The 22,088-nt window shown below is 43.8% G+C and overlaps 1 protein-coding gene across 2 annotated transcripts in view; it reads right to left on the minus strand.

The window, feature by feature from the left end:
• The window catches only part of Camsap2 (calmodulin regulated spectrin associated protein family member 2), a 74,795-nt gene extending 61,959 nt beyond the window's left edge, over positions 1–12,836 (minus strand). The window contains exon 1 of one of the 2 annotated variants that reach the window (XM_042701157.1): positions 12,639–12,836. In XM_042701157.1, coding sequence (XP_042557091.1) covers positions 12,639–12,777 — 139 coding nt within the window. In that variant the 5' untranslated portion in view covers positions 12,778–12,836. The remainder of the gene's footprint in view (positions 1–12,638) is intronic. The other variant, XM_042701158.1, reaches the window with a different exon arrangement.
• Positions 12,837–22,088: the final 9,252 nt, after the last annotated feature.

Below are 22,088 nucleotides of genomic sequence, written 5' to 3' on the forward strand. Positions count from 1 at the left end.
TCTTATATTCACTGCTGATGACCATGAAAGTCAGAGGTGGAAAAAGATGATTTTATAGGAACTGAAGTTTGGTGGCCGTAGTATACACAGGAAGCCAAGGACATAGACTGCTGAAGACAAAGGGAAAGTGCCCGGGAATGCATCAGGGAGGTAAAGGCGGAAAGCAGAGGTGACGGGGCCTGGATTAGAAGGGAAACCATATCAGCATTAAAAGAAAAAGAACATCAAAGGTAGTGCCAGTCTAGAAACAAGATCCTAAGCTTAGTTTTAGGCATATTGAATTGGAAATGACAGCAAAAATATCCAAGTGAAAATATCCAATAAGTAGCAGGAAATATAGGGCTCAGTTAAAGAGGTCAGAGTGGAGGTATCAATTTGGGATTTTAGAGACAGCTAAAAATACCCTCCTTTAATAATTGAAAACACTTTCCTTCCTTCACACTGCATTACCCAGTAGTGAGCTGAGTTTAAACTTAATAGAGTGGCTTCAGTATTGTAAACTGCGGAAGGTAACGCTGGTACACACTTCTAATTTAGTATCATAGGAACTAAGAAGAAGCTATCTAGTAGAAAACCATGGAAGAGAAACTGTTTTAAGACAACTATTACAATGTACAAAAGGTTTTCTATTTCCTGTATCAATTAAAAATGATTAACATAGTTGATCTTGTAACTAAACAGTTGTACAAATCAAAGGAAGTGCTCATTTTCCAGATCACAATTTATCTACCCTACTCATGCAGATATATAACATGAACTTACTGTGTTTACATTCATTTTCACACATGACCTTGATATCAACTTGCTGAAATATGCAGATAATATGAAAATAAATAATGAGAATATAAAGTTGGGTATGGCAACTTATGCCTAAAATCCTAGGTGCTCAAGAAAGGAGAGAGAGCCAGACCCTATCTGAAAACAAGCCAGGTATGGTAGTATGTGTCTGTAATACTGGGTAACTTGGGAGGTGGAGGCTGGAGGTTCACATTCTGAGGCCTGCCTGAGCAAAAAGCAGAAGACCTTATCTGAAAATCAAAGTTAAAAAGAAATGAGGCCATGGCTCAAGTAATAAGAGAGCTGCCTACAGCCAAGCCCTAGAGGCTCATGTCTCTAATTCCAGCTACTCAGGAGGATGAGATGTGAGGATCATGGTTTAAGGCCAACCTGGGCAGACAAATCGGTGAGGTTTTTTCCTTCTTTTTGGGCAGACAATACTAGGGCTTGAACTCAAAGCCTGGGCACTGTCCCTTAGCATTTTTTGCTTAAGGCTAACCTCAAGGCTAACACGCTACAGATCTACTTCTGGTGTGTGTGTTTGTATTTGTGTGTGTGTGTGTGTGTTTAATTGGAGATAAATTAGTCTCACAGACTTTCCTCTCTGGTGGGCTTTAAATGGTGAACCTCAGATCTCAGTCTCCAAGCAGCCAGGATTTACAGATGTGAGCCATTACACTTTTCAAAGACTCTCATCTCCAATTAACCAGCAAAAAGTCAGAAGTGGAGGTGTGGCTTGAGTCGTAGAATGCTAGGCTTGAGTGGAAAAGGCTAATAAAGAGCTCACTATGTTGAAGTCCCAGTACTTAAAAGTGTGTGTGTGTGTGTGTGTGTGTGTGTGTGTGAGAGAGAGAGAGAGAGAGAGAGAGAGAGAGAGAGAGAAAGAAAGAGAAGAAAGCATGAGTAAGAACTTGAGTTCAAACCCCAGTATTGGCAAAAGCAGTAAGAAATGAATATACATTTATATTTTCTAAGGATCTTCTATACGTCAAGTTTTGTCCTAAAATATGAATTCTGTCACTTAACCTTAACAATCCTTTTAATCCCCACTTAGATAACCCCAGAAAGTTTAACTTGCCCAAAAATGAAGAGTTATAAACACAGCTCTATACACTCTAGCTAGACTCAGAAATGGCAATGGTGTCCCAAGGTAGAAGACATAAGAGCCCTGGGCTGCCTCTGCTTGACTAAGGCGTAGCTATAACCCTAAGTTGTGAAAGTGTCGGCTCTTAAAGGAGCCCATTAAAAACCCTGCACAAACATAATAAACCTCCCCAAAAGACAAACTTCATATTGAACACTGAAAAGTAGGTCACTTTAAAAGTAAGTCTTCAAGAACTGACATACTTAGGAGAAGCTTCAAAAACATCTTCACATTTTACCAATAGTACAATAGTATTATCTGTAAAAACAATTTGGAATTCTACCACATGTTAAAAGATAAACTGAAATAGAATATTAAAAATAAGCAAGCAAAAATAATAAGAAGTTTTACTCTTTTCTTCTTCCAGAGTAAAAAGGTAAGAAATTAATGATTACAGAATGGCTAAATGATACACCATTGCTAGAATTGTGAAGGATAAGAGACAAGTTTTTCTTGTACACCAGGACTTAGGCAGGACCTCTCTTAAGTATGTTATTACAAATCATGATGAGATCAAAGTTTTGAAATTAACACACCTGAAATGCTTGAGATACAGGTAGAGGGATAAGACATACTGCTGTTTGGGCAATACTGTATAAAGCTGGGTTAGCTACCAGTTTGGAAGTGGTACTGATTTCTTACTTCAACTGAAGGGACAGGTGCTAAGAGGGAAATGTATTTAGAAATATTACTGCACTAAATCATAGGAACATCACCTTACTTTTCAAATCTAAAGAATCTTTCTAAAATAATCACTAATAGAAGACATAAAGTTCAAGAACTCCAACTGAAAGGAAACCAGATTCGAAATTTGATATTAACAGAAAGATATAGTCAACAATAACATCAAAAGAAACACTCAATCCCAGTAACCAAAGAAAGTTACAAGACATTCTTTGCCTACTTAACTGGGAGGGGAGCGAAGCTGGGCACAATGGTATGTACTTGACATCTTAGCTGTGGCAGGAAGCATAAATAGAAGGATAAAAGTCCTCAAGGACAGCCCAAGCCAAAATACAAGATCCTATCTCAAAACAAGAGAAAAGGCTGAATGTGTGGTTCAAGGAGTAGAGCACCTTGAACCCCCACTGAAAAGGAGGTACCAAATGAATACCTTTGTAATGTAACCAGAAGGCAAGGCCATGTCTGTCCTTACTCACTACAATATGGACTCTCAGAACCTAAATAATTGCCTAGATACATGAGAAGCACTCAATTTCTGGTAAATGAATAAAAATGTTTCTTTAAAAAAAAGGTTCTTCGCTGGGTACTGGTGGCTCAGGCCTGTAATCCTCGCTACTCAGGAGGCTGAGATCTGAGGATCGTGGTTCAAAGCCAGCCTGGGCAGGAAAGTCTGTAAGACTCTTATCTCCAATAAACCACTAAAAAATCAGAAGTGGCGCTGTGGCTCAAGCGGTAGAGCTCTCACCTTGAGCTGAAGAGCGTAGGGACAGTGCCCAAGCCCAGAGTTCAAGCCCCATGATCAACAACAACAAAAACCAATTAAATAAAAGTTCCTTTCTTCCCTTTACTTCTTTACTAAACAATATGTGAAGTACCACAGCATTCCTGAGTCTACAAATTATCACCTACTCTCCTACATCACCCCATGAGACCCAAAGCTCCTCTTTGGAGTTACAGATCTTCATAGAAGCTATCAATTTAACCAACTCTTCATTTGGATGCTACACAGAAACCTCCAACTCCAAATTGGGAGCCAGGCTTCTCAGTGAGCAGAGGAGTTACAAATCAACAAAAAGAAAGGTTAAAAGGAATTCCTCAGTGCTGCAGGAAACCGGAAGTGTCCATATGAATACATTGTGTTTACAATATATCTAAACATAGCTCCAGAAAGACAGATGTAGCAAGTTATATCTGCAAATCTATGTGATCACTAGCATTGTCTACAAAGTGGCACTCCAAAAGCAATACACCTAGTATCCATTATCTTGGTTTCTAATATCCTTTCCTCTAAAGAAAAGAGAGTGCCTGGAAGAAATTCTCCTTTCTGGGGCAGAAACAAGGAGAAGACAGGTTAGAACATCTGACAGAAAGTGAGTACTGGAACAAGTGATGGGCTCATGTTGGTAGAACACAGGATCCGGCAGATCTCATTTGCCAAATCTGGGATAATTTGACCATAAAATATTTACTGACAATAAGAATTATAATTCAATGAATAAAATACAAACCCATAGCCGGGCACCGGTGGCTCATGCCTGTAATGCTAGTTACTCAGGAGCCTGAGATCAGGAGATCTGAGTCCAAAGCCAACCCAAGCAGGAAAGTCTGTGAGACTCTTATTTCCAATTAATCACCAGAAAACCGGAAGTAGCACTGTGGCTCAAGTGGTAGAGCGCTAGCTTTGAGCTGAAGAGTGAGGGACAGCGCCCAGAGTCCAAGCCCCACAACCAGAAAAATAAATAAATAAAAAGCACAAGTTTGTGAGTCCATCCTAATATAAATAAGTTAGTTTAAAAAAAAAAAAAAAGGAAGGGGCTGGGAAGGTGGCTCAGTGGTAGAGCGCTTGCCTTGCATGCATGAGGCCCTGGGTTCAATTCCTCAGCACCACATAAGCAAAAAGAAAAAGTCGGAAGTGGCACTGTGGCTCAAATGGTAGAGCGCTAGCCTTGAGCTGAAGAGCTGAGGGGCAGCGTCCAGGACCAGAGTTCAGGCCCCACGACTGGATCCTAAAAAAAAAAAAAAAAAAAAAAGAAAAAGAAAAAAAAAAAGCCGGAAGTGGCGCTGTGGCTCAAGTGGTAGAGTGCTACCCCTGAGCTGAAGAGCTGAGGGACAGTGCTCAGGCCCAGAGTTCAGGCCCCATGACTGGACCCCCCCCCCCCCATAGTAGAACAACAAATGGAGGAAAATAGCAATAATCAACAGTAATAACTGGTTCAGACAAGAATTATTATTGGATGCTAAAACAGTATAAACATTTGATGAAGCTATGTCCCCATAAATTACTAACTGAAAACAGAAAAATCATCACTTTGTATTGGAGAAAACTAACAGATAACACTTTAACCAGGTAATCAAAATTATCATAGACTCTTGAACAAAAACATGTGCCTCTTGAAATGATTTAGAAAATACAGCGTTTCTTCTGTGGTAGTCTTGCCAGACCTGTAAAAGGCTACTATATAACCATTATGAAACATTCCGACAAATCCAGGTTGAGAAAGACTCTGCAAAATAAGTAGCAAACTTAAAATAAAATAAAAAGTACATTTTAATTTAAAAAACAATCAATAAGAGCCCAGCACCAGTGGCTCAAAACTGTAATCCTAGCTATTCAGGTGGCTGAGTTCTAAGGACTGTGGTTCAAAGCCAGCCCAGACAGAAAAAAAAAACCAAAAACTATGAGACTTTTATTTCTAACCATCAAGAAGCAGGAAGTAGAGCCGTGGCTCAAGTGGTTGAGTGCCAGCTTTGAGCAAAAATCTCAAGTACAGTGCCCAGGCCCCAAGTTCAAGGCCCAGAACCAGCACACATGCATGCATGCACACATACACACACAGACACACACAGACACACACACACACACACACACACACAGAATATTAAAAGTTCAGACACTTGGGGGATACTGGGAAGGAGAAGTTCCAACTTCTCCTCCTCCTCACCCACCTTCCTAGCACTCCTGTGTGTGAGAGAGGATGCCAAGTTGTTCTGACCTTGTAAGGACAGGAGTAGGGAGACTTTCCTCCATCTCAATGTCCTTCTTTGAGGCCATCTGGTAACCCAACAGATTTGCCAAGGGAGTGCTGTGCACGTGGCCCATACGCACGCCTACAGTGCACAGACAGGTGGTGGTGGGGAGGTGGTAAGGGTGGGATCCTGAGAGGGCAGAGAAGTGGGTCAACCAGAGAGGTGCCGAGGAGGCAAAAGGAAGAGAGGGAGAGGGGAAGCAGCAAGGAGGAAGGAGTCAGGATGGGAGGCACCGGGAGGCAGGAGAGCAGGGCACTGGGAAGCTGTTCAGTCTCTGAGTCTCCACCAGCTCTTCCCTGAGCGCAGTCGCTGTGCACCCTGGGTGCCTCACACCCTCGAGGTATCTTACTGGGATACAGCCAGCACCCAGACCAAAGGTGGAGGAAACCTGCTGAATGAAGGCCCACAAAGCGCTGGCCCTGCCAGCCCCTCCAGAAAACAGGTTGCTTGTCCTAGGCACACAGGATAAAGGAGGTTTGGCAAGAACCAAGACAATGCTAAGGGAAGGGGCTTGATACTCAAGTAGCTCAGTGCATGTTATAGTCTTCAAAAATGTCAGTGTCATGAAAGACCAAGACAAACTAAACAAGGATTTGAGCTTAAAGGGCACCAAAGAGACTTCACTAGAGCAATAGCACAACTGAAAAAACAGATGGATTAGATAATACCATATCCTAATTAAATTCCTTTCTTTTGGGGAGGGAAGCTGGTTGAGGCAGGATCTCACTGTTGCTGAATACAGGCTGGCCAGACTCACTCTGTAGTCCAGAGTGGTCTCAAACTCACGATCTTCCCGACTCATTTCCTGAATACTGAGATTACAGATGCATGCCACCACGCCTGGCTGAAATTTCCTGCTTTTTAAGCAGAGATTATATAAGAAACTTTTCTTTAGGAAATACAATAGGATATTTTAGAGGTACAAAGGCATAAAGTGCCTAATTCAGAAAGTATCATGTGTTTGACCACAAATACACATATGTAAATAAATACATGTATTTGTATAGGAGAAAAAAATGATAAAGGGGGAGTATTAGTCGGTAAATCTGGGAAAAAGATATTGAGGAGTTCATATATAAACCCTATCCTAAGTGTACTGACTCACCCTATCTCTTTTCTCTTGCATTTCACTATAAATATATTGAACAAATCATGTGACATGCACATGTTAGGTGGTCCTGAGTGCTTTCTGTCCTATGACCTCTGTGGGAGTTCACTTGCTATGTGCTCAGAGGTTACCACTCATGAAGGTCATTCCCCACAAGGCACTAGGGGAAACCAAATAATAAAGGAATATTTCTTTCTATCGGAGTGGCCTATCTAGGACGTGAAGGCGTTATCACAGATAACAGGTATTAAGTGCCTCCTGGCAAAAGCACAAACCACCTATAGAACATAAGGGAAGGAGGGAGGGAGGGAAAAGGAAAACTGAATGCAACCAGCCCTCTATATCTAACTGCCAATTTATAAGACAGAGGACAAAAAGAAACTTGCAATGAAAGTACTATGGAAATTTGGACTACTGTTTCTTTTTTTTAACAAATACTCTCTTTTCTCTGCCAAAATTATTGCAAGGAAGATAAAATGAGATATAGGAGAGACATATCTCAAAGCAAAGCAAAACAAAACAAGAAAATCCTTATGCTGGGCATCAGTGCCTCATTCTTGTAATTCTAGCTACTCAGTAAGGATGAGATCTGGAGAATAACAGTTTTTGTTTTGTTTGTTTGTTTGTTTTTATAATGGGGCCTGAACTCTGGGCCTGGGCGCTGTCCCTCAGCATTTCAGCTCAAGGCTAGCGCTCTACCACTTGAGCCAAGGCTCCACTTCCAGCCTTTTCTGCTTATGAGGTGCTGAAGAATAGAACCCAGGGCCTCATACATGCAAGACAAGCACTCTACCACTGAGCCACCTTCTCAGCCCAAGAATGACAGTTTTTAAGTAAGCCTAGCCAGAAAAGTCCGTAAGACTCCATCTCTAAAATAACTAGCAAAAAGCAAAGCTGGAGGCGTAGCTCAAATGGTATGCTATTAGAAAAATAAATCTACTTTGAAATTCCTTTACTACGGACAAATGAATATATACGTAACATATGTGTCTGTATATACATACACACACACACACACACACACACATATATACACACACTTTATGGATATACATATATGTAAAGTTATTGCAAATATCATTTTATTTCAAGGGCCTAAAGTGCTTCAAATCAGGATGCAGTTCTTTTAGAGAAAGAAAATGGTGTAAAAAAGGAGAGAACAAGGCAGTTTCAAAGTAACTTTTAAAATACGGCATGGAAAAATAAACATCTATTAACATTTCCATTTCTTTTTTGGCAACTTATTTTATATGTTTTTAATTAAATTTTTGTTTATGTGGTAGAGGAATCAAACCCAGGGACCCATGAATGCTAGGCAAGCACTCTACCACTAAGACACATTCCCAGCCCCAATATTTCCATTTCTTCATCTCAAAAACAAAAAACAAAAACAAAAACATGGGAATAAAGCTATGCACACTGGTGGCTTGCGCCTTACACATTATTATGTGGCAAGTGACCTTTCAAGCCTGATCTCTCACTATGTTACTGGTCCGTGCTGCTCCACTGATTCTACCTGGTGTCTCACTCTACGCTCTCTACCCACCCCCACACACAATGCCCCCCCACCTTCCCCCCCCCCCCCCCCCCCGCACCTACAACGTGTGCTTTCCATTCTCCCCTCAAGGTCTAGCTTAAACACTTTCTCCTCTGCACAGGTCTCTCTCTGACAGACTACTGAGGTGAAGAGATCTTACCCTAAACATTTATCATTCTCATCCCACTAAACATAAACTCTTCATTAAAAGACAGGCATGGCTTAAACTTAACTACAGCATCTGACAGGCAGACCACTCCCCCTGAAATTCCTTGGGCTTCAGTATCCCACCTCTTAATTCTTGTCTGGACTCTAACTGCTCTAATTCTGCCTCTTTTTCTTTGGCCTTTCCCCACTATTCTAACTAGTCACTACTGTAAATTCTGTCTGGAATTTCTTCTCTCCCTTTACAGCCACATCTACTTCCAATTTCAATTACACTGCTGAACACAGACTACCAAATGATTATTTCTAGACTCAACCTCTCAGACATCCTGCAGACCTACATTTATAACTATTTCATTGGATTTCTCAGACAAGGTAATGTGGCCAACACAGAAAGGTGGAGGTTATCAAAACCAAAGCTGCCTTCCATTCCAGGTCTCTCTTTGTCAAGAGGCACCACAACTGGTCCTCCAGCCACAACTGACCCTCCTAAAGCCTCAACTGACTTTACCCTCTCTTATAGTCTCTTCTCATTTAAATGACTCCCTAATGTACCCCAAATTTAGTCCTCTAGAAACACGAAGGATTAAATTTCTAAAACAAAAGAAGCAAAGCTTCTTTTCCATTCTTTTGCCTTCTAACAGAACGGTAGTTATAAGAAAACAGACTGAAGTCAGATTTCCCTGGTTCTGATCCCAGCTCCATTAGTGGGGTGGGTCTGGATAAGTGCCTAAACCCCTGAGCCTCTCTTTCCTCATCAGTAAAACCAGAATGATTTAAGAGTTTCCACCTCATATGCTTGGAAAAGGGATTGAATTTGAGACTCTGTGAAGTGCTGGACACACAGTAACTGCTCAACAAATTATTAGCTGATTTGCTGTTACTTCTGCCCTTTTCACCTATGCCTAGACTTACAATATTAGTCCCAATCTGACACTCACTCAGTCTTTACCTCCTGTTCCCACAAGCCTCATAAATGCACTAAGAGTCAGATCTTCTGTAGGACTTTGAAAAGACGCAATACAAAGAACTGTAACAAGGTCTATTTATAATGGCAGATTATTTTGTATCACTAAAGTAAATGGAATATAAAAAGGTAAAAGGTAAGTGGGTAAGGTTGAAATACCGGAAAGTAAGACTTGACTACTGCCTTAAGAACTCTGAATTCAGGAATAAGGAAAATTGTCTACTCTATTCCCCAAAAGACTGAAGAGAAAACATTTAAAGCAAACTCAGGCTTACCATTGCTTAAATGTGTTATGCTCTTCAAATATAATAATAGAGGCCCCATGAATAGTTTAACTTCCTCCTCTTTTGCAATTTACTTAAAGTAACGAGTATCAAGTTATTGTTGCAAATTTATCTACATACACTTACTCTTCATTTGATCCAAACTGTAGCTACACTTTTGCACAAAACAAGCTATTAAGACCTGGGCTATGTAGAATATTTTTAGGGTAAAGAGGTATTCAAAGTTCCTGACATAAGATTCCAAAGTCAGCAAATACTCCATTATCAAATCCACTTTCTAGGTGTCACAATGCTAGTGCTTTATAGCTCCATCAGCTCATTCTAAACCCACTAGCAGCACATTAAATGACTTGCAGCATATGGTTCTAAACTGTTTTACATGTGAAAAGTTAGGCTTCTGACTGAAAAGCCCTATATGGCATTGTTAAATGAAAGATTGTAATAAATCTTGAAAGTTGAGCTAAGTTTTTCAGTACAACTAACTAATAATATCTATTAACCCTTTCTGATGTGTAAGTATCAGCAGCAAATGAATACATCAAAAATTAAACACCTTTTTTGTAAGATACTATCGATATACTTATGTTTTGTTGATAAGACATAAGCAACATGTAGAAATATAAACTTCTTAATAATAACCTTTTTGTCCATTCCAATTGCTGCCAAGGCAAATGTAACCAAAAATATTCATCTAAACTATCTAAAAGTAGGTTAAGATCTGCCCAATCGTTAAAGAAAACTAGACTTTAACCTGTACTATGTGCACATTTTTCACACTTGCATATAAAAGGATTACTAGGTGGAATGGTGTATACAGTAAAAAGCAAAGACTTCAGAGTCAGGAAGACCTAAGTTGACACACAGAATATGCCACTAGCCAGATGTTTAACATCGTGCAAATTAATCTCTCTAAATCTGTTCCTTCATCTGCAAAAAGAAGTACAGTATTTACAGGGAGGCTGCAGAAATAAATGAAGTAATACATTTAGAGCAGTGGACATAAAACAGGCCTGTCCCACCTCTACTAATACCTTGTCCTTTTGCAGTCAGACCTCAACTGTAAACTTATCTTCAGTACTTACAGTGTTAGTGTAAGAGAGCTGTCCAGCTTCTCTGTGCCCTGGCGAACACATTCTGTTTAAATGGACAGCACACTATGAGTTGTGCATCCCAAATGCAAAATTTCAGGCAAAGCATCTAGCAGAGTGCCTGGCAGAGGTCAGCTTCCAACGATAGTGTATCTCTTTCACTTCCTTTCTTCTCAAGTACCTTCAATGTGCCTCTTTAAGTGGTCCAGGATCTAGAAACTGGTCTGACACATATTCAGAAAGTAGGCCATTTTCTGCTTCATTTCTTTTGTGCATGCACAGCAAAATTCTGGCTTCTGTACTGTAAATACCTTTCTGTCTGAGATGGAAAGAAAGTATTTCTCTGGTTCTCTGCCTTCCATTTTCTCCACATTATTTTCCACATTGCTGAATAAATTTCCATCTTTCCTAAATACTTAACTAGCTTTCACTTACCCTCAAATGCACAGTAGACTCAGTATGCTGCTTAAATTAAAACCAAAATACATTTATTATGTTCATTGCTTACAACAGTAGAAAATTAAAAACAAAATATTAATAATTTCCTCCTGTGTTACTCTAGATATTTAGTTCTGAAAAAAAATCTTTAAAACTTAAATTATTTCAAGACATGTTTATTCATGCCAGTTCAATACCACATTGTGAGAATTCAAAATCACATTCACGTGAAGTTTTCCCAAAAACTAATTCATTCAAATAATATCCCAGTGGACTTCATCTATTAGGATATACAAGTCCTGAAAACACTGAGCTACATATAAGTGCAAACAGTAAAACTGAACTAGACATTTGCTCACATATTTTCACCATCCTAAAATTGGAAATCAGCCATTCTCAAAACAAAGCAACCCATATTAAGCATCTAAAGAAAATTGTAAATATTAAGAACTTTTCAATAAATCATGTATCCAAAATTAATCCATTACCAAACAGAAAACTTGGCAAAACTACTCTTACAAATGAGCACAATAAATCACAGGAGCATCTTCTCATAAAAGCCAGCTCTATTGATTTTTATTTATTTTAGCTATCCACAACAAGGGCTTCTAATGCAACAGCTAAGAACTAGAAGGCCCTTTTCCTGTTTCCCTGCACATGGGATAATGGAAGGAGTATGTTTTAATTGCCACACTACTATGGTATTTGTGTCAATAGTATATGCCCTGAAAACACACACACACACACACACAACTCTTCTACTAAAAAAAAATCCCAAAGTTAGGATTTCTTTTAATTTAAAGCCATTGAAAAAAAAAAGGAATACGCCTCACTGATAATATGAAGTGAAAATAACACCCTAGTCTCAACCTAAATTGGTTTTAATAAGAACCTGAGATGTTCTTCTTCACCTAAGAAGGCTGATAAAGGACTAAAGAATGACAACCAGATTAATGCAGCAAGACTCAAACAAGCCGCCGGGTCTTCTCGGGCGCCTGAGTATGTGGCCACCATTACAATGGTCAAGAATCACTACAGCTCCAATCTGGGCCATCCAACCTTGTCCCGACAGTCCAGAAACCAACTCGGATGTCTTGGGAGCGGAATAGTAATTATGACGGAGGGAGAAATGTCTGCAGCAAACGAGGCAAGCACCACCACCACCGACTAAACACGCGGCAGAAATGCTCACCCGGGAAAAGCCAACCCCACTGTGGATGGCCAATAAAAAGAAATGTGGGGGCCGCCCCCCCCCCCGTCCCCGGCCGCCCCGGGGCCCTTCCCTGCAAACCGCCGCGGCTCGCCCGTGCCCCCTTCCGCTCTCCTCGCCCGGACCTCCCGTCAGCTCCCGGGAAGAGGAACCCGAGCACCGGCAGCCGCCGCCGCATGGGAGGTGGATGGGAGGGAGCCCGCACCTACCTGTCCCGAAGGCTTTGGCCACCAGCCAGGCCAGATTGCAGGCGATCTTGGCCCTGGAGAAATCATAGTGGTCGAAGGGCTTGATGGCTGGGACAATGAACGTCTTTCGCATCTCCCTGGGGTCCGCGGCATCCCCCATCTTTCCCCGGCGGCTCCTCGGGAGGGGCGGCCGCTCCCCTTCACATGGTGCGGCCGGGGACGGCCGGGGAGGACGGGCGACCTCACGCCCTCGGGGCCGGGGCGAGGCCCGCCCGGCTGCTGCCGACCCGGGGGGAGCAGCGGCTCAGCTGTCGGCGCGGAGAGCCCGCCGCCGCCCGCGGGCGCCGCGGCCCCCGGGCATAGGAATGTGGCGGCGCCGTGTCCGCGCGTCCGTCCGTCCGTCCGTCCGCGCCGCCCCCCGCCGCCGCCCGGGCCTGCGAGCGCGCGTGTCAGCGAGGCCGCCTCCCCCTTTGTCTCCGTTTAGTCACCCGGGGCCCCGGGCGGGGGTGGGGGGAGGCGGAGGCTGGGAGGCCCGGAATGGTGAAGGCGGAGAGGGGGAGGCCGGTCCGCGGCGATCACGTCGTGGAGAAGGTGCCCGCCATGGCGCGGCCCGCGCGCCGGGCTTCGCTTCGCTTCCTTCCCTTCCCGGGAGCGGGGCGCCGCTCCGGCCGCAGGGGGGCGCGCGGCGCGGGGCGGGGTGAGGGCGGGGGCGGCCCGGACGGCGCGGCCCGGCCCGGCCCCGGACGCCGGCGGCGCAGGCTGAGGAAAAACGTCAAAATCCCGGCAGGCCCCGGCGGCCCGGCCCCGCCGCCGCCGCGGCCTCCGGGCCCTTCCGCGCTGGGACGCCCAAGGCCGTGGCCTGCCGGAGGCCGCAAAGCTCCAGCTCTCGGGTCCCCTCCCGATCGCGCACGTCCCCGTATATTTCTTTTTTGGTTTTTTTCACCCACTCCCCACCCTCGGGCTGCCCGGCACCGTCGCTCCGCCGCCGCCGCCGCCGCCGCTGCGGTTTTCCGGCTGCGGCGCTGGATGGAGAGCAGATGCGGAGACTGAGCATGCGCCCTGGAGCATCCCGGCCTCCGCCTCCGCCGCCCTGCGCACTGAGCATGCGCGGCCTCTCCCGCCCGGGCCGGGCTTAAGTGCGGCTGCTTTTTAATCATCGCTTTGGGGAGGTTGCTGGACATCCTCGGGGTCCCTTGCTTTGGGTTGTTGCTGCTGCTGCTGCTGCTGCTGCTGCTGCTGCTACTACTACTACTTACACCACTGAGAGAAGAAAGGGAAGAAGACAAAGGCCTAGCAGTAACCTTTATATCCTCATCCACAGGCTCAGCCCCAAAAACGGCTTTTTTAATGCCCATTTTGTAACACTTTTTTTTTTTTTTCAGACTTGAGCACACAATCCCATTTAGTTGGGATATAAAGATAAATACATGTTATCCTCGACTGATCATGAAATTAAAGGTGGGTTCGGTGAGTTAAAGCGCCCTTGGTTGGGCTTAAGGTCAGCCTTGAAGGCCCCAAACCTGTGTTAACGTCACGTTGACAAGATACATTGTGGTACTCACTGGACACTATGTTGAAAGTGAACTATACACTGGTGAGTGATGGGAGGGAAAAACTGGGAGAGAGCGAGGAAAGGAGTAACATTGTCCAAAAAGAAATGTACTCTTTATTTGACTTATGTAACTGTGACCCCTTTGTACATCACCTTTATAATAATAATTTTTTAATAAAAAAAAAAGAATCATTGGGTCACTTCTGCAATCTTAGCTACTCAGGAGCCTGAGATCTGAGGATCACAGTTTCAAGTAGCTTGGACAGGAAAGTCAATGAGACTCTTACTTCCAACTAACCATCAGAAAGCCAGAAGTGGAGCTGTGGTTCAAGTGGTCAAGTGCCAACCTTGAGCCACAAAACTAAGGGACAGGACAGTGCCCAGTTCATGAGTTCAAGCCCCAGTATCAACACACACACACACACGTTACTGTGAACTCCTTACTCCCTACTAGAATTTTCTAAGTATAGGTATATCCATCAATGCCTCCCTTCCATTTTGTCAGAAAGAAGCAAATCTTTTCACAAAGCAAACTGGCATCTACAAACCTTCACGGTTCTGTTTTGTCAGAACTCAAATTTTTCGAGTGAGCATGCTCTCTCCTAGTTCTGTGTGATTGCTCATTGTGGCCCCTCTCTCCACCTAGCTGACTTCTTCACCTTCAAGACTCGCCACTCCTTCCAGGAGGCCTGCTCCGATGGCTACTGACAACTTCCCAGTTAGGGGTGTCACCTAGGTGACTCCCCTATTAGGCCCAGAACACCCGGTTCTTATGTTGTAACACCTGTCACACTGTATGCCAATCATAAATCACTTCCCTTTCATGTTGAAGACATGATGACAGGGTCTATCTCCAGCACATAAGGGGCTCAGCCCATAGTGGTTGCTCAATTAATACTTAGAGAGCAAAACAGTGAATGTTTTCATAGTAAACATGGCGTGTCGACTTAACTAATTCCTCCCTTCTAATTGTAAGTACTATAAAATCCCATCCTCGTTTTTTGTTATCTTTAAGTAATTGTACGAAGGAGTTGCCATTCAACAAGGCAGTTTATGAATACAAGGCATCTTGATTAATGTCTCCCCATTCATCATTCTCCACCACCCCTCCTAACCCCATTAACTCCATGTTACAGAGGAGATGACTAAGGCTCAGGTCAAAATGTTTCTAACCCATGTCAGAAAACTGGTTCAGGCAGCCGGAAGACTGGAATCCCAAACTATCTTAGCCATACTTTGTACAAGTAGAGTCATCACCCCTTACAAAGGAAACAAGACATAGAAAATAGGAGGACCCGTGCTCTCTAAAAGGGAGCAGTACTCACAAGCTGGCCCTTTGATTCTGCCTAACCCCTGCAAACCCTTTTCCCTGAACCTGAGGAGGCCTTCCATACAGATGAACCTTGCCCACGCTACATGTCAGTGAGAAGAAGAATATGCTGCTGCTGGTGGCTGGTATGATTTATTCATTTAATTAATATTAGTAGAGTTTTTCTCATGGGTGAGGTCCTTTGAGAGATCACAAAAGGGATAATGAAATTAGCACATTATCATATAGATAATAGTTCTCAACGCATGTTCATATGCTAACTGATTTCCTCATCCATTCTATGAAGTAGACACTCATTATCTTCCAATTCTAGATGCAGGCACCTTGCCCTTTGCCTGCTTCTTTGCTGGACTGCTGTACATGAATAAATATAACAGAATGTAAAAAATGCATTAAGACATATAAAATAGGAGGAGAACATTGCATAGCTGGAGGGATTGAGAAGTTTTCTGAGAGACTTCTGTGGTTGAATATTCTCACGTCCAATTTTAACTGGATTCTAAGCACACAAATTAAGATAAACCTACCATCTGCAGAGGTGGAAGAGAGATTTGGACACACTTTACCAGTTATACTTATTAACAAATACAAGCCCAGAGATCATGGCCTAGTCATCTTTATGCTGCCTGTGAACCAACCTTGCACTTTGTTCAGAGTGAGTTCAGGACAAATGCTTGTAGAATGTCATTGAAAGCCATTTCAACCTAACTAAACAAGATGGGGAAGAGAAGGAAACAAAGACATTGCTCAGACCTGTCCTTAGTGAAGCCTTAGGAGGAATAGCATTACTGTGACCCCATTGGGAAAGGCATGTATTTAGGAACGGGAGGAAAAGAGTTCCCAAACAATGAGTAGCTTTGACTTGCAGGGAGTCTGCGAAACAACGTGGGGTCAGAGTCGGAGGCTATTATTAACAGGAAAACACCCTGAATACAAAGAAGGAGGATTCATTTTCAGGAGGCAGATACTCTTAATAGGGTGTTCTTTGTGACACTCTCAGAATGATCCTTTTGAAAGGTGGAAATCTTTGTAGACAATCACTGACGGAAAGAAATGCTCTCCTCTGCCTCCTTAAGATAGCTGACTTTGGCTAGGTGCTGGTGGTTGATGCTTGTAATCCTAGATGCTCAGGAGGCTGACACCTAGAGGATCAAAGTGTGAGGCCAGTTCAGGTTTGCTAGACCCCCCATCTCCAAAATAATGAGCAAAAAGCAGGGATGGATGCATGGCTCAGTGGTAGACTGCCAGCCTAGCAAGCATGAGTTCAAACCCTGGTACAGTCAAAAAATAAGGGGAAAAAAAGAGAAAAATATAGCTAACTTTGGGTAGCGTTACTAGTTTGTTTATTCATCCATTCCTCAGTTTTGATTGGCTACATGGGTGATGATGATGCAGTATTGAATCCAACAGCTGAAGAAGCAAATTCATAAAAATCGGGAGAGCCTGTGACCTGAGTACTGTCTTCTCTTAATGCCAAGTCAGAAGCCAGAGACCTTGTTACTTTTTCTATAGAAATCTGCCATGTTTCCTCCCAGAAGCAAAGAAATACTCAACCAGGAAGCGCTGCAGAAAGACCTGTGATTATTTTTCTTAAATAGAAAAGATGTATAGACACACTGCCATGCACTTTCAATTATTTCCACTAAAAAAGCTAGCACCTACTGAGTACTTTCCATGTTCCAGGCCGTACACTCCATGTATTAACTTATTTAATCCTTCCCACAGCCCTATTATTATCTGTACTTAGTAGCTGGAAAAACAAGGGTCAGAAGAGTTAAGTAAGACAATGTTATTTTGAAACTCAAAAAAACTAGAAGAAAGTAAGCTTTGAAGCAACCAGGTTAAGAATGGAGATCAGAAAACAGTTCAATGACAAAAGCAGTCAGCATATAAGACCCTGGATCAGCCCTATGCTAGTGGCTCACTCCTGTAATCCTAGCTACTTAAGAGGCTGAGATCTGAGGATCATGGTTCAAAGCCAGCCTGAGCAGGAACATCCGTGAGACGTTTATCTCCAATTAGCCACCAGAAAACCAGAAGTGGTACTGTGGCTGAAGTGGTAGAGCACTAGCCTTGTGCTAAAGAGCGCAGGGAACAGCACCTAGGTCCAGAGTTCAAGCCCCACGACTGAAAAAAAAAAAAGACCTTAGATCAACCATTAGTTCATAAATAAATAAATACCAATGGATGGAGGAAGTGGGTAATGCTTAGTTAATTGATGATAATAAGGGGTTCCACTGGCTCAAAAATACAGCAGCATCTGATAAACCAACATGAGATAGAGAAGTCTGAGCTGTGTATCTGTCAGCCTCTCTTTTCTAGACACAGTTGTGGCTTTCATCTGGGAATACCTAAGAGACGTTCATAAAGATTGCCTCATCAACCTCCACAACAATGCCAGTGAGGCCTGGGTGGTGTGAGGCTGGGTGTGTGGCTGGGAACACTGGAACACAGAGAAGCCACAGAACTTCTCAGAAGCCCTCTGCACTTCAGTGCCTGGACTAAATGGAAAAACCTGGACCTCACGTTCCCAGGTATTATAGTGGGACTTCCCCAGAGCCCTGTGATGTTTTCTCTTTATTCCTTACACTAATCAAGCTCCCTTAGATCCCACCATTTCAAATACCACTGAAGACTGGTAAGGGTGTTGGGAAATAACAGAAAGAGCACGGGACTAGAGTTAGCTCTCCAGGCCAGAGCTGTTCTTTATTCCTGCCTTGTGATTTGGAAGAACACATACATGCCACTTCGATGCTCTCCAGTTTCCACTGCTGTAAAATGGGGTGGACCCAGTCTACAATAGAAGATGGCACCTGTATGTTTTGCCAGACTACAACTGAGGGGTGAATCACTCCGATGCCTAGCACTAAGACTTCAAGTTCTGGAACAGTAATTACTTTTATTGTGCAATGGTGCTGGTTGGGACTTGAACTTGAACCTGAGCAGTGTCCTTTTGATTTTTTCTAGTCAATGTTGACACTCTACTTCTTGAGCCACAGCTCCATTTCCAGTATTTTGATGGGTAATTGGAAATAAGGGTTACACAGACTTTCTGGCTAGTCTGGCTTTGAACTGTGATCCTTAGATCTCAGCTTCCTGAGTAGCTAGAATTACAAGTGTGAGCCATCAGCACTGGACAGTGGTTACTTTTTAATTGCCAGGAAGCCTTCTGATGGGATTTTCAGAAATGCTGGGGGAAGTTACAGAGTAGGAAGTTGGATCTTCACTGAAAGAAACCAAGTCAAAAAGGGAAGGACTTCCTAGCTACTCAGGAGGCTGAGATCTGAGGATCGTGGTTCAAAGCCAGCCCCGGATGGAAAGTCTGTGAGACTCTTATCTCTAATAAACCACTAGAAAACTGGAAGTGGTGCTGTGACTCAAGCGGTAGAGCTTGCCTTGAGCTGAAGAATGCAGGGCAGCACCCAAGCCCAGAGTTCAAGCCCCATGACCGACAAAAAAAGGAAGGACTCTGAAGAGAGAATATATGAAGCACTTCATTGATAAATACTGTATTTCCTGCTATGTGAACCCATCAGCAAAATCTCTAACAAGGTCTAGAATTCTAGAATATCATCTAGTCAGCCAGGTATATTTCTCTCTCCCCTTCTTAGCATCAATTAAGCACCAGAAAACCCAGAAGTGGAGCTTTGACTCAAGTAGTACAGCACAAAAGCTCAGGGACAGTGCCCAGGCCTGACTTCAAGCCCCAGGACCCCCCCCCCCCCACACACACACCATGATGTATGTATACACATATATACAACACATATGTATATTCATTGGCCAGAGATGTAGCTCAGTGGTAGAACACATGCCTAACGTGGGCAAGACCCTGGGTTCGATCTCAAGCATTGCAGAACAAGCAAACAAAATACAGAATAGCCTGAAGAATCCCAGGAGACACAAATAACTAGAGAACTAGATGAGAGGCAGATTGTTTTTAATATGCTTAATCGCTGTCGACTCATTTTGATTCATATGCATCCTTAGTCAAAATATAATTTAATAATTTCTTCTTAAATTTTTTAATTGTTATTATAAAGATGGTATACTGAGGGGCTACAGTTACATGTGTCAGGTAAAGAGTATGTTTCTTTTGGGGCAATGTCATCCCTTCCCTTGCTCTCTCCCAGTTTTAACCATTTCTTTTTTTTTTTTTTTTAATTTTGTTTTAGGTCTTGGGGCTTGAACTCTGGGCCTGGGCACTGTCCCTCAGCTCTTCAGCTCAAGGCAAGTGCTTTACCGCTTGAACCATAGCACCACTTCCAGTTTTCTGGTTGTTAATTGTAGATAAGAGTCTCAGGGACTTTCTTGCCTGGGCTGGTTTTGAACCGTGATCCTCAGATCTCAGCCTCCTGAGTAGCTAAGATGACAGGCGTGAGCCACCGGCGCCCGACTGAACCATTTCTTTAACTTGGTATTTCCTTTCTTTCCTGGCAAGGAAGCTTCTGTCCCCACCACACTGCCAAGTGCTCTCACAGTCGCTGCACAGTGTTTCGCTGTGCCTCTCACGCTTGTGTGCCTTTGGCCTCTGTGGCATGCGGTGTTTATCATTGCCCCTTTGTTCTGAAATCTGCTTCTCACTCAGCTCTGTGGTCACCCTGTGGCACCTGGCTCTCCCTCTCACTTTTCGAATCTCCTCTCCGCTGCCCTTCCAACCTCCTTTGTTTGCTCACCTGCTCAGTAGAGAAAGTAGTCAGGCCTGAGTCCTGGTCTTCCTCCTTCTCTTCTCTCCTTCCCTTGGCACCAAAATGGCCTTCTTGGGTGATGGAAATAGATTGCACTATTAGCCCAGGCTGATCTTGAACTCGACGCCACGTCTTCTGCCTCTCTCTCTCCTGAATCTCAGGATCTCAAATTTGGACCACTCCTCCTGCTTTTTGCAGTGGCCTTCGTGTGCCCTCGGTTCTCTTTCCTATGCAGCTGATTGCCTGATCCGCCTCTCGGCTCCTGACTCCCCCTTCTTGGTAGCTTCTCCAAGTCTGCTGAGCATCTTGATCCAACTTAGTCCCAGGCTCTCAAATTCAACAATATTAGGGAGGGAAAAAAAAATCAGAACTCAATTTGGCTCCTACTCTCACTTTCCCAAATTCTGCTGCTGATGTCATTCTCTGCTTAATATATGACCTCCCAGAGCCTCCTGGGCAAACTTTGATAAGTGCAGATATATAGCTAATCATAAAAAAAAAAAAAATAAAACAGAAAAGCAAGCAATGAGCTGGGCACCATTCGCTCATGCTTGTAATCCTAGCTACTCACAAGGCTGAGATCTGAGGATTGTAGTTCAAAGCTAGCTTGGGCAGGAAAGTTCCTGAAACTCTTTATCTCCAATGAACCACTCAAAAACCACATGGTACAGCACCAGCCTTGAGTGACAAAGCTCAAGGACAACACCCAAGCTCTGAGTTCAAACCCCAGTACCAGTATGCACACACACACACACACACACACACACACACACAGCAGCCAATGTAGATATCAATCTTACTTTACAGATGACAAATGAAGGTTTAGAGGTATGAAGGGGAATCAGAGTTTCATGCGAAGATGGAGCTGACACTCAAACTTGTGGCACCTGATTGCTAGCTCAGCCATCTTCAAGTCCCTGCTTGTGTAACAGGATTCTAGGCCTGAGGTCTAACTTCTAGTATCCCGCGTGTCAGGTCCAGGCACTCATCCCAATAGGTCAAAGAGAGAGTCAAGCAGTGCTGAAGCGGGAGAAAGGAACAGGCTCCCAGTCAGGGTGAGCCAGACCATTTTCAAGACACTTATGGGAGCTTTGGAGTTAGCTAGTGGGGGAGAAATATGCCTAGTTAACAATCCCATTGACTGTTTGGCCATTATCTCAGTTCTGGCTCTGCAGGGAGCTGTTCTGATCACTGCCATCTCTCTAGGGAAGCGGGGAGGTCGTTATTAGATGACTCCTGCTCTTGCATACAGCTCCGCCATTAGAGGGAATTGTCCTCATTTGGGGGCTTGTCTGCTAAGGAGGCACTGGTGTTCCATGGGGGTGGTTTCAGTTCCTCCTCCTCTTATTTTATTTATTTATTATTCATTCATTCATTATTGTGCTGCTCCTGGAGCTTGAACTCAGGGTCTGGGCACTGTCCCTGAGCTTTTTTTGCTCAAGGCTAGGGCCCTACCCTCTACCCACACTCTACTTTCAGTCTTTTGGTGGTTCATTGGAGAGCAGAGTCTCACAGACTTTCCTGCTTGGGCTGGCTTCAAACTGTGATCCTCTGATCTCGGCCTCCATAGCTGGGATTACAGGTGTGAGCCAGGAGTGCCAGGCTTAATTCTTCCTCTTAAAGCCGTTCTTGACTGGTCCTGTCCTGCCCCTCCTGGGTTGTAAGGGGGCTTGAGGGCGAGCACTGCAGAGGAAAGAGTGAGGACAGGTGTAAGATGGAGGAAGCCATGTCAGGCTTTTCTCCTGGCTTCCAGTTAATTTGTCGATTAGAGTAAGAACTAGAGTGCGGGGTGCCAGGCTCCCTCCTATAATCCCCGCTACTCAGAAGACCCAGATGTGACGATCCGAGTTCAAAGCCAGACAGACCGATAAATCTCTGGGACTTATCTCCAATTGAAGCAA

The sequence above is a fragment of the Dipodomys spectabilis genome, unplaced genomic scaffold (genome assembly GCF_019054845.1).
Source record: "Dipodomys spectabilis isolate Male_0828 unplaced genomic scaffold, ASM1905484v1 ptg000288l, whole genome shotgun sequence".
NCBI lineage: Eukaryota > Metazoa > Chordata > Mammalia > Rodentia > Heteromyidae > Dipodomys > Dipodomys spectabilis.